Source organism: Gadus chalcogrammus, chromosome 15 (assembly GCF_026213295.1).
Source record: "Gadus chalcogrammus isolate NIFS_2021 chromosome 15, NIFS_Gcha_1.0, whole genome shotgun sequence".
Taxonomy (NCBI): Eukaryota; Metazoa; Chordata; class Actinopteri; order Gadiformes; family Gadidae; genus Gadus; species Gadus chalcogrammus.
This window is the reverse complement of record NC_079426.1, coordinates 20,813,609-20,827,273: the sequence shown is the minus strand read 5'-3', so window position 1 is coordinate 20,827,273 and position 13,665 is coordinate 20,813,609. Positions and strand designations below refer to the sequence as shown.

Here is a 13,665-nt window from a genome sequence, read left to right as displayed (position 1 = left end):
AATGGTTACCAGCTTGCTCGGGGCAGGTGAACTCTGTGATCCGGCAACTTTAATGTGAAATGAGGTTTCACATTCGGGAAAGTGATTTTTCTTTTTGGAAATACACTAAATATGCCCACAAAATAAAAACATCCTTCTATATCATGGGAACGGATATAGGATGTTGAGGACGGGTGTAGTATGTTGAGGACAGTTTAGGACACTGTATCGACAAAAATCACAGCGACATGTTGTTGCTATCAATATCTGTGGGAGAACAGCACTTAAATCTACATTCCAGCTGCTATCTGTTTTAGGGACCGTCTACAACTTCCATCCAATAGAAATCACCACAAATCAATAAAAATAGATTGCTGTAGTAGTCGCCAATGGTCGGCTTTTACTTACTACAGGTGATTATTCGCTCATAATTTTGCATTATATAGAATCGGAGTGCAATTAATAGTTAGCCCCAAATATTCACCAAAAATCAATAAAAATAAATGTCATTCTGTTAATACATTTTGAGGCCCTAGTGTTTCTTCTGTTAGGCTAGCTGGTTTGACAGCTTTGCAGCCATTATTTTCATGTTTTGTATTTGAATGCATTATTATAATTCTACAAATTTTTGTTGACTCGTTGGTTTTATACATTTTCTTAATAGGCCTACATTTTCCATTTTGACCAAGTATGATTTGCTATTGGGCAAGTAAAACATAACATTAAGCTTAATCTCAAGGCCTGTAAACAACGCTGTGTGTTTATGTGTCAGTGAAATAGGTGAGTTTCACTGACACACTATATTCACAGTAGTTGCCATGGGGTTTAATACGAGAGTATGTCTTCAAATCAATTGGCGAGAGATCAGACTCAGATCTGATGGGTTTGTACCGAGCCATCAGACTGCTCACATGTGTGGAAGAGTTAACAAACAAATCTCCCTCCGCAGGCAACGCCATCCAGGCCTTTGGTAACGGCACAGACGTGGGGGTGTGGCAGCCCATGCCCCCGCCTCAGACCACACCCCCCATCACCACGCCGCAGCAGAAGAACCGTGAGCGCGGCAGCCCCAACGCCATCGACAACAGCCTCAACGTGGACAACAGCATCTACCACTTCTGTGGCAGCCTGCAGGTGAGAGAGCGAGTGAGAGAGAGAGAGAGAGAGAGAGAGAGAGAGAGAGAGAGAGAGAGAGAGAGAGAGAGAGAGAGAGAGAGAGGAGAGAGAGAGAGAGAGAGAGAGAGAGAGAGAGTGAGAGTGAGAGTGGTTAATGAAGCACTGATCATAATGAGTGGTAGAGTTACTAATGACTGAGGACAGAAAGGGTCTATATATCCACACACACACACACTCACATACAGACACACACACACACACACACACACACACACACACACACACACACACACACACACACACACACACACACACACACACACACACACACACACCTACACACACACACACACACAGTCCTGCAGCATAGAAGCCAAGACCAGCATGCTCAAGAACAGGTTTTATTTGTGAATACATTAGCATGCCTTCCACTTTTTGTGGAACAACATGAAAATGTCTTGCTTTCACATTGATGTGAAACCATGACTATCAACAATTATGTGGGAGGGGTGGACAAAACATGCTGCCAATGCACTACGTTGCATTTCACAAACAGAATGGGTAATTGGAAGCTGGCAATTCAACAGTTGTATTGTTAACATTCACAGAGAGGAGGGGGCACGCATGTAGCCTGGTCCTACCAGACTCTCGTACTTCATTTCATTTGTACAGAGAGTCTGGACCTACTCAATTGACAAACGTTAACTCACTTGAAGGTGGGTGTCTGTTGAGGTTTAAAACTATTGGATCTTCCCAGTGCCACTCTGGATCTGCCATAACCAATCGCTAACGTTTGGCCGGAATTCACGTTTCGCGCAGGCTGTAAAAAAAACAATAGTTATGATATTATAACTCTATTTCTATGATTGTAGGTGTAGCCGTCTAGGCTTCGCCTTATGGGCTTGTCCCGTGCACATGCTCGCGCACACTGAAAATTCAACTATGCACCAATCAACGTGGGCACCGCTCACATTTCCCACGGCACCGCCGCCCAACCTCCACGCTATTCGTTCAGCATTTGGAGGGTACAGCAGGTGGGAAACTAGACGGCTACGCCTACAATCATAGAACTGGAGTTATAATATCATAACTATCGTTCTATTTCATGTAGGCTACGCCTAGACGGCGTAGCCTACATGAAATGGGCTAAGGTGATGCTGCGAGCGGAGCCCAATCAATGTACTCCTGCTGGACCCCAGTCAAAAAACTTAAGTCACCGGGGCACATAAGACTCAAAAAAGCCGAGGATGTGCAAAACACAACAGCTTAATAAAAAACGAATTCCTCCTAGATCAAGCAAGGCGATGATCAAGAGCAAAAAGTGAGTCTGCAAAGACTCCGGCCCCAATCCGGCCTTCATGGAACCCATGAAAAGTGAAGGGAAAAACCAGAGTAATACGGTTTCCATTAGGTCCGCTACCACCGGGGGCGGAGCTACGGAGTTTGACTCTCCAATAAGGAGCTTCTCTCGTCCGTTCCTTATTTAAAAAACGGCGGAAGTGCCATACTGGCAGACAAAACCAACTCGTCAGTCGGCGAGCCAATAGGAACCTCTCTACTCCGCTTTCCATTCGAAAAACGGCAGGTGAGAAATACTGGCAGTCAAGTCCAACTCGCCATCCGGCGAGAGGAATCTCAAGGATGCCGCTTAAAAGAACATGCCTCCATTCTTAAGCCGTAGAAGGGGCACCGGACTCCAACACAGAGTTGCAGAGTGAGCCCCTGGACATGTCAGCTCACAGGCCCACTTGGCAGAAACCAAAGCCAAAAAGAGTGCCGTTTTAAAGGACAGGGCATCCAAAGGGGCCCGAGACAGAGGCTCGAAAGGGTCCCTGGACAACCCGCGCAACACAGTGGGGAGATCCCAGCGTGGTGTAAGCACGCGCCAAACAGGCCTAACCCGTCCAGCCCCACGCAAGAACCTCTTGACCAGTTGATGGCTGAAGATCGGTCCACCATCATAGCCCGCATGGCCAGCCGAAACAGCTGCCGCATAAACCTTGATAGTGGAAAAAGCCTAACCCTTCTCCAATAAGTGCTGTAGAAACGCAAGCACGCTTCCCACCTCGCAATGGGATGGGACAGCGTGGTTCCTGTCACACCAATCAGAGAAAGCACACCACTTCGCCGCATAGAGGGAAGAAGTCGAAGGTGCACGAGCACCCTGGATAGTGTTGATAACCGCTTCAGGCAAACCTTTGCCCTGCAGGATTAACCTCTCAGGAGCCAGCCCAACAGCCGTCCCGATGCATCGGGCGGGTGGTGCACCGTCCCATGGGCCTGTGAAAGCGCATCAAGTCTGAACGGTACCGGCCACGGAGCCGTCCGTGAGAGGGCCGCCAGCTCTGGAAACCACAGAGCTGAGTCTCCTGTCTGACCCGTTCCAGAAGAGGAAGGATCAGCTGATGCGGAGGAAACGCATACAAGAGAACCCGCGGCCAAGGTGTGTGCGCCAACGCATCCACCCCCAACGGGGGAAGATCCCGTGGGTTGAGAGAGAACCACCACCTGCAGTGTGTGTTCTCCCTGCACGCGAACAGGTCCACCTGAGCCGTCCCGAACCTCTGCCAGATCAGTCTGACAATGTCGGGATGTTTCCGCCGCGAGACATGAGCTCCGCCCCGAAGTTATGGGCGCCCGCGATATGCAGGGCTTTCCCATTTGGTGGAGAGCAGAGGAGCGCACTCCCCCCTGTTTGTTTATGTATGCCGCCGCCGACACGCTGTCTGTCCTGATCAGAACGTGGCGGCCACGTACCAGGTGAAAGAAATGTAACAGCACTTTCCTCACAGCAACAAGTTCCAGCACATTTATGTGGACTGTAGGGGGTGTGCGCCACTCACTTCCCACCGAGTGAGAGAGGCACGTTCCTCCCCAACCCGTCAACGAGGCGTCCGTGAAGTTCTAGAAGAGAACCCTCTTTCCCTGACACCTGAGCGGTCCCAACGCCGTCTCCACACACTTCGAGAAGGTGCACGGGGCCAGGGAGTAGCCGAATGTCAGGCACAGGTATTCATACGCCACCCCCATAAAGGCAAAATGGAGAAACTTCCTGTGCACCTGCCGAACAGGGACGTGGAAGTAAGCATTCTTGAGATCCAGGGATGTGAACCAGTCGCCCTCTCTCACACATCGGAGCAGCGCTATGATAGTGAGCATGCTGAATTTCCTCACGCCAACAAATCTGTTGAACACGCGAAAATCTAGAATAGGTCTCATCTTCCCTGACTTCTTGGAAACCAGGAAGTAGCGGGACTACAACCCTAGGTGGGACTCGTGGGGGGGGGGGGGACAGTGATGAACCCCTTCTCCAAGAGACGGGCCACCTCTGCTGCCAGAGCCGTGCTTGCTGCTGGATCCCGTAGCCTGGTCTCCACCAACCCCATAAAGGGTGGGGGACGGCGCTTGAACTGTATGGGATGACCCCATCTCAACGTGTTGTCCAACCACGATGGTAGAACGCACCGCTCTAGCCAACACGCATAGCGGTCGGAGAGAGGGGGAGCTGACAGCTGAGGAACGCTGTCCAGGAATAACCCGTATTCCTCGGCCCCTACTGCCTCCACACAGTGTGTGGACCAAGGGGGGCATCCCATGAAAGGGAGGAGGCTCAGCGAGCGTGGTAGACGTTACAGAGCTAATCGCTGTACAAACAGCGAGCTGTCTAGACGCCGCGCTCGTGCCCGCTGAAAAGGCAACCAGCCGTCCAGCCGTAGCACTCATGACCGTGCGTTGTCCGCTGGCTGTAACCACAGCGCGCAGACCCGTCTTCTCACCTTCCACAGACTGTAGAAGGGAGGTAGAGGGGATAATGTGGGAAACTAGGAAACTAGTACAAGCGTCCGTATACACAGGCTCGTGTAATGAGTCTCCAGTCCGCCCACAAAGCTCAAAGGGACGCCCCTTCTTAGAAGCAAGTGAACCAGAGGTTATGTAAACACGACGTCCGGCCGCCACCCTACAGCCATCTGGCTGAGGGGGGGAAAGAGGTAATCTAAAGGAATATCGCTCTTTAGGGAGTATGTACCGCCGTTCGATCGAACAGTCTTTTGTTTCTTTATTGGGATAAGAAAAAGTGGGAGCAAGTTTGTGGAAGTTCTGGCCCTGCGGTGCTGCTCTCCCCAGCGGCGGCTGCTGCTGCTGTTGCTGCTGCTGCTGCTGCTGCTGCTGCTGCTGTTGCTGCTGCTGCTGCTGCTGCTGCTGCTGCTGCTGCTGCTGCTGCTGCTGCTGCTGCTGCTGCTGCGACTGCTTATGGTGGGAGGAGCCCGTGAGATTCGCCCCGAACCGGGAACGATTCCCACGGACGGACTGCTGGTGAGCGAGCACCTCCGAGAACAGGGGCCCAAATAGTCCATCCGGAGCTAATGGGCCCTGGACGAGACTGGCCCGCTCTCGTTCCGGAACCCTAGTGTGAGAGAGCCATATGGCCCTCTGGATCATGGTGGCCCACGCCATATGCCGGCTGGCCGAAACGGCTATCGGCTGGCATAGCTGAAGGATGGAGCTTCAGAAGCGGGAAACCGCCAGCCATCTCACGGCCTCCTCCGGGCCGTAAGCCTCCCTGCCAGCTGACAAGGAGACCAGGGCAGAGGAGAGCAGGGCGATGTTGTTGACCGCCGCCGCAGATTGCGAGGCACAGACGAACACCCTGTTCGTCAGGCCGGTAATCTGCTTCTGGAGGCGGTCGGGGGGGAAGCGGCTTCTTGTTAGGACGCCATCCGGCGCCCGGACAGAGAAGCACTGCTAGGGAAGGCTCCAGGCGAGGGATCCCCCTCGCCTGAAAATCAGCCCACCCTTCCACGTTGGTCAGTGAAGGCTTTCACCGGGGCCTTCAGAGTAGAGGGGTCCCAACCCGCAGCGGTGAAAAGGTGCTGAACCGGTGGGAACAGGGGGCACTGGGTAGCCCGCCGGGAGGAAGACAGGGTGCGAAAACACTCACCCTGCATGTCATCCGTCATGGGGGCGATCACCCATGATCTCGCCGAAGAGATCGGCCATCCGGCGCGGTCTCTCCCTCTCGACAGTGGCTTCGGTGGAAAAAGACGTTGTCCCAGGAAAGACGTCGTCCAAGGATGCGACGTCGTCAACCTCGAAGCGCTCGTCGTCTGCGTCCTCGGCGTCCGGAGCTCCGGCCCTGAAGATGTCGATGGCCTCTGCGAGATCCACCGACGGGGAGAAAAAGAGATAACTGGAGAGGAGCCCCTCTTCAGGCACCGCGCGGCAGGCGGCGCAGGAGGCGGGAGCAACCAAGGCAGCCGTGGCGTGTTCAGCGCCGAGGCACCTGAAACACGCCAGGTGCCCGTCACCCGGCGCCAGGGAAGCGGGACAGGAGGCGCACTGAGGCCCTGAAAAGGGCCCGCCAGCTCTTATAGGAGCACTCTCCAGTGGCCCTGAAAAGGGCCGTTGGACCGTGGCCTCGCCCATGCCGCTGCCACCGGTCATCTTAGGGTTGGAAGTCATATCTTCGTTAATCAGTACAAATCGCTGAAAGAAAAGGGCGGATGGGCGGTGGTATGCGCCGCCTTATATACACGGTGCCGTGGGAAATGTAGGCGGTGCCCACGTTGATTGGTGCATAGTTGCAATTTTTCAGGCGTAGCCTACATGAAATAGAACAAACACTGTGCGTGACAATGTCCGTCAACGTGAGCTGACTTTAACGTCATTGTTCTCAGCCACTCCCTCTGTTCGCTGATTGGAGCCACAAAATGTGGATGGAGGAATATACCACGCAGACGTAGTACTGAAGGGAAATTAAAATTGAGCTGCAGTACTTAGGCGGGCGGAGCCAGGCTGGCACGCGTGTTCACCATGTTCCTTTTAACGTTTTGTGTAGTAATTACACTTGGAACACTAAACTCGATTCTTGTTGGTGCTACTACGTCACAATATATATCTATATATATCCACAGTAGTTGCCATGGGGTTTATTACGAGAGTATGTCTTCAAATCAATATAGCACCATAAGTATCAGATTTTACTTTCATACCCACATGTCAAACACTCAGGGCTCCCTCTCAGAATGACTGCATATTATGTTTCTGCAATGTTACTATGATGGGAAATCAGTCGATCCGTACGAGGACCAGTCCATTTCTGCATGGCCAACAGCCTCGTAAATCCATAATGCACTCTAGCTCTGCAAGCTTGTGGCCCGGCCATGATCTCCATCCAGCTGCCGAGGCACGGCCTCGCTCGCCGAGGCAACGGCCTGCTGCTCCCTGATTGGGTCTGTTGGCAGCGGGGGGCCGGGGTACGGCCCACGCATTGAGGTTTCACACGCTGCCCCGGTACGGTCAGGCAGCGATTCAAGATTTGCTAGCATCAGCGATGGCTGAGAAGAGTCTACAACTCTGGTAACTCTCATTATTCTTTTGATTTGGGACCAAAAGTATGGAGTACAGGATCAGAATTCAGCAGCAGAAAACTGCCTTTCAGTGATCTAGAGCGGTGCTTCCCAACATGTGAGCAGCGCTGTCCCGTTGGATTTATTAAACACAAATGACCAGGGAGCATGAACGTGTACATTAAACTGGTACAACATGGTATTATACCTGTTTTCTGAACAATATTTATAATATGTTTATTATTTTCAATGATCTATAGGCAGGCTTAGTCTTTAGAAAGGAGCTCATGAATTTACAAATTGCTAACACTATATCGTGTTTACTAGTTCATTGAATCCAGCCCTTATTGTTGCGTATTCATTTTTGCTCCATGTTTTTAACAGTACAGGAATGTATTGTTTATTACTGCAATATTGGTACATCATTATTTTGGTGAGGTGCCTTAATGACTAGAAACACATGTGTGTCCTGAGGCGAGACCAGTGGAGCACCAGTGTTGACATGATATGAACAAATAGGCAGATCGGTCCGTATCTTCGGGGACAGATACTGAGACGCAGCATGGCACTGATCTTATTCGACTGTATTGCCTGTCATTTCATATGCATTATGACACACACCATCGCCTACACACACACACACACACACACACACACACACACACACACACACACACACACACACACACACACACACACACACACACACACGCACACACACAGAGCGATACCTCCACTGCAGCCACACTCAATTACCCAAATTCCACGGCGTGGCCACATTTACCAGAGCTGCGTTCCCTCATCTGAGCACTGGCAGAGAGCAGGAGAGAACGGAGGGGGGAGGAGGACGGAGAGAGAGAGGTGGGCTGGCTCAGTGCCATAGGGCGGGGAGGGGAGAGGAGTGTCATGGCGGGCGACATTATTTGAGGAGCCGGAGGGGGGAAGAGCAGCCAGGGACATTGTTCTTTTCATTCCTTTGTGTGGACGTTAAGAAACATTTCTGATTCTCCCGGAGCGTACCGTCTCATGACAGCAGCCCAAGTGCCCCTGAGCAAACGTCATGCTTCAAACTGAACTGGAGAGTTTCCTATAGTGTCGTCTGCGCTGGCTGCAGGAGAGGCGGCGGGGGTGGGGCTGTCCACTTCTGTCGCCTTGCTCTTTCTCTACACTCCTCGTCTTCTCCCTTGGTCTGCTGGCTGAGGGGGGATGGAGGCACCAGGAGAGGGGGTTGGGGTGGAGGGACCAGTTGAGGGGGTGGGGCTCAGGTCTCCTCCCGCTCCGCCTCGCCCGTGGAGGGGGAATGAGGTCCAAGCTTTTCGGGGGTCCGTTTTGCGTTTCTTTGTCCAACTGGAGGCTGGGGGTTGATGGTTGGATTCGCCTGCCGACACAACCAACCTCTAGTGTGTGAGCAGCCGTATTGCTGGGGCACGCCACACCTTCCTATGGACGCACACACAGACACAGAAACACACACAGACACACACACATATACACACACACACACACACACACACACACACACACACACACACACACACACACACACACACACACACACACACACACATACAGCCTAATACAGTTATAACACAGATAAACTATTGCAGTGTTTGATGATACAGACTTCTACCTACAAGACATAGACACACACAAGAACATGCACACACGCACACAAACACACACACACACACGTACACAACCACACACACACACACACACGCACACACACACCCACTAACTCACGCAAACCAAAATATAAATATTGTATTCAACAGGGACATGGGCTGTCTTTTAGATCTCATGAATATGTTTGACTCCAAAGCAGGTTGAAAAGTGACCCGTACAAATACGGATATCGGAAACATGCTAATGTGACTTTTACCCAAGCTAACAGTCAACAGAGAGGATTCCAGGCAAAGCTGCCGGCCATGAAGGATAAACATTACATAAGTACATAGAAATGTAATATACAGATTATATAGGACTGATACACTGTGTATTTAACGTATAAATGTTATATACAGAGTTTAAAGGTCATATACAGTATATATACATAATTCAAAATATATATACACATTTTATGATCATGCACACATGATTGTCCTAGTTTAGTCGTTCCTGTTTGTCGAGGTTTATTGTGTTGAAACGCTGCATCGTGAATCTTACAGTCAGGATCATCCGGCCTGCTTATCGCTACACCGAGCTAAGCGTAGAAGTGCGATCCACACACATTTATTAGCAGTTAAAGTTAATCGGGCCATAATGAAAGCCAGGGAACAGGTTTGCTCGGCTCTGTGCGGGATGCGGGGAACGCAGATGGTTTCTCACCATAACACCGGGTGCAAGGTGATTGAAATGCTTTAAGTCATTTACCTTACAACCCGTAAACGATGTCATTCTGCTCATTTGTTCCGCGGCTGGGCGACATCTGCTGTTGTGCCGAGCCAAGCCTCAGCCTCTTTCCACCTTTTTCTGTATTTTATTTATTATTTGATCACCAGTATTCAGCCCCACGCCTGGGAAGAAAATTTTGATTTATGATCATCATACCACAGACTCTTTCCTCTTTCTGCAGTGTTTTTCTTCTGAGAATGAAAGCGTATTAACAGCATGCAGTGTACCTTTCTCCTGTATTATTATCCAGTCCTGCTCGTCCCTTGCTTCCGCGGCCTTACTTTAGTGCCTGCGACTGGATACTGGAATCATATATTATTCTGTCATACCTACAGTCTATTCTAGGCATTTAATCACACACACACAAATATACACACACACAACTACGTACACACACATACGCACACAATAAGCGCTATGACCTTCACACAAACACACGCACACAGAAGCCCACAAACAGATATACAATGACATACAACCCAGCCAGCTACACACTTACCCATTGACGAGCAGCACCCCGATGCTTCTCACCAGCGTCCTGTAGCAGTGGAAAGAATCAGAGATATCTGGTTCATTTATCTCAGCATAAAAAGCCCTCTGACATGGGAATAGAATATGACTTACCGTAGAACATGTGGCTCGTCAATGTGACTGGTCTGTCGTGATTAGAGTTCCACACAGGCGCTTCAGCAGCCCCGCTCATTGCTCCACGTTGCACAAGATGCAGACAGTGATCAAGTAAATTTGCTTGTAACACACACATGCTGAAGCTGAGGCAGAACTCAAAGTGGTTGGAAGCCGGGGTATACAGAGGGAACATTGTGTGTAACCGGTTGATATCATGCAGTGCTGAATGGTAGCACTGTACAATTAAGAGGGGGCATGTAAATAAAGCCATGCCGTTACAATGGTACATTTTATATTCGAATAGTTTCAACATTACTGCAATTGCACACTAGCAGGCCTCAAAGGACGTTGTACAATGGTGTGGTATTTATTGACCATATCCTGTTAACCGTGTAGTGCAAAGTATCAAGTAGTGCATGTACAGAACAGCAGTGCACATAATGACAGAATGTGTGGTGGGTGACACGGTGGAGAGTGGCCATGAATATATACAATATATATAGTATATATATATGAGTGCTGGGGTTGGGACTTGAGCAGAGACTGTGACTGGTTCAGCTAAGTGTCCACACTCCACTCCCACCTTTCGACCGCTTCACACAGTGGAGGAAAAAGACTGACACTAGCCGCGTTTACATGGCACATCTGATCCGCATAGATTTCTATGCCGCATAGATCTGTTCCTAAAATGTGATCCGAATGTACTGTATATATGGCAGTAACAAAAGTGTCCGTTATGTCTCTCGCGCACACCTGACACATCTCTGGACCGGCGGCGACATAATGGATGTCCTATCACTATCGGGGATTTTAAATTTGATTTTAATGAAAGCACAGCAGGAGAGAGCTTTTCTCTGCCTGCTCCTTCAATTAAGAAGGAGGAGGACAGCGCAGCAACGCCAATTTCTCGTCAGATCTTTATATTTACCCCAAGCTCTGCCGCAAACAAGAGGGATTTGGATGCGAGTCCGCAGCCAAGACTGGTGGGAGAGAGTGGTCTTACGGGAATTTAGTGACCAGGAATGGCGAGAGAATTTTAGGATGAGTTGGCAGTCGTGCGTGAAGTTATGCGAGCTCATGGAGAATATATAAACATATATATAATATATAAACTTTTGATGCACATCTTTTAAAAGGTCGCTATGTCGAACCTTTCTCTGGTCCATCCTTCGGAAGATATCTTGTTCCTTAAGGATTTCCAAGAGGACATTTGTCTCCTCGAAGGTCCAATTACGAACTACCGCAGCTGCCATCTCTCTAAATTAAGAATTATTTTAACGTTCAGCCTGCAAAAGTACTAGTAGCCTACTCAGTTACAGTTATCTCGGACGCGCGCGGACACTACGATACGCAAACACGTCATCAATAAACACCCATGTCCCGGCGCTTAGCAACCGGACACGCTTGCCGGACTACTTTTACGGAGTGATAACAAAGACGTGAATCAGGCAATAAATCCACTTTCCTTGACAGCGGTCAAGTTCGGTGTGCTTAAAAGTACCGACAGAGCTCAGTGGACCAATTGCGAACTACTGCGGCTGCTCTAAGTTAAACCCCAATCTATTCGGAATAAGTGTATACATGGCGATTAAAATGGATTACACCACCTCTTCTATTCGGCATAGAATGTATGCCGAACAGATAATTGTATTCCGAATGAGGCGTATATATGATCATTTTCTGTTCCGCATAGAAATCTATGCGGAACAGATGTGTCAATGTAAACGCGGCTTGTGTGAAGTTCACATTGACTCTCTTCTCCTGGAGAGAAGGTACTTAGGTGCTTCCTGATGCAGTATGTGGGAGGTATGAATACTGTAGTTGGTCCACCCTGAATGTTTGGCTGCAGAATGAGACCGGCTATATGTTGGTTGGGAAGAGACAGTAAAGCATGCACAAAACATAATGGCAGGCAAACAGGCATGAGGAGCGTTTGTGGCACAGCCGCTTGTAAAAGACAGTGTAGAAAAGATATGCAAGTCTGGTCTTGCATATCATTATGAATATCAATTGCTGTTAAAGCTGTTTGTTTTTTTGACTTTCATTGATTTCATGTGCCAGTAGAACTTTTTGTGACTATGTGCCGGTAGAATATGTCAAATGACATGTTCAGAAAATAATAATAAGGTATCATAAATACCTTTCAAATATCTTCCCGCTGATCAATTCAGTTGTGTTCTGTAAGACAGAGGACCCAAATGCTCCATTAGAAATGTGTTTTTGTTGTCCTTTGTGTATCTGAACAAAGGACAAGGTGTTCATTTGCAGTGTGTTTAATCTCAAACAAACAGCACGGGAGTAGCATTTACCGCTGCTTTACACAGCGGGTATTGATGTTCGATCTGCCAGTCCAAAATGTTCATTATTATTAAAACACCTTCATTCAGGTATTTCTTTTTCTGAAGCAATTATACCGTTTCCATTTTCGAGTGCAAGCCCTGCTTTCAGTTTTAATGACATGGTTAAAATGTGACGGCTCTTTTGTGAATTTAGGTGGTTCTTTTGAAAATCCAAATTTGCTGGCACACAAAATGTAGACCATTTCGAATGTTGACGGTCAAAAAAAAAATCTTTGTAAAAAGGCATCGCGAATTTATCGAGTACAGTTGTACAATAGTACAATCTATAGATATCTACATATATGTTGTAATATGTAAATTAATTTTTTATTCTTTAAAATTGTCTTTGCTTTCCTAGGCTCAGAAATTGAAGTCTAACTCCAGTGCTGATGGTGTCCTCTGTGTGGTGAGTACAGAACCAATACAAAACCCTTTATAATGTCACCACCACTCTCACCACTATCTTAACACTGTTTGAACTCACAAACAATATTGCCTTTGAGCAACACACCTTTAACATTGAATGAAATGTTTTCATAACTCAAGCCATTTTCCTAAATTCGGAATGAGCAGGAATACTTGGTGCTTGTATAAAGCAGCATCGTTTGTTAGCAAAGAAAGGTACCTTATCGCGCCGACCCCGGTGATCCGCGGCGGCCAGCGCTAACCGACGGCGTCTTTGTCTTTTTACAAGTCTGGTCTTTGTCGTCCCTTCAAGGCTCAAGTGCGTCCGTTGCTTTTCTGGTGGCTTTTAAAGTTCACGGTAAATGCCATTGTATAATAACAAGGGCCTGTTTTACACCGGTGTGACATTTAATGGAAACCGGGATATGAGATGACCCAGCCACTGGCAGTTGTATAAA

The 13,665-nt window shown here is 48.8% G+C and overlaps 1 protein-coding gene across 3 annotated transcripts in view; it reads left to right on the top strand.

Annotated features, from left to right (window-relative positions):
- LOC130404494 (GDNF family receptor alpha-1-like) overlaps positions 1-13,665 on the top strand; it is an 84,575-nt gene that overhangs the window by 67,589 nt on the left and 3,321 nt on the right. For all 3 annotated transcript variants that reach the window (XM_056609268.1, XM_056609267.1, XM_056609266.1), the window contains 2 exons: positions 929-1,113; positions 13,161-13,208. In XM_056609268.1, coding sequence (XP_056465243.1) covers positions 929-1,113; positions 13,161-13,208 — 233 coding nt within the window. The remainder of the gene's footprint in view (positions 1-928; positions 1,114-13,160; positions 13,209-13,665) is intronic.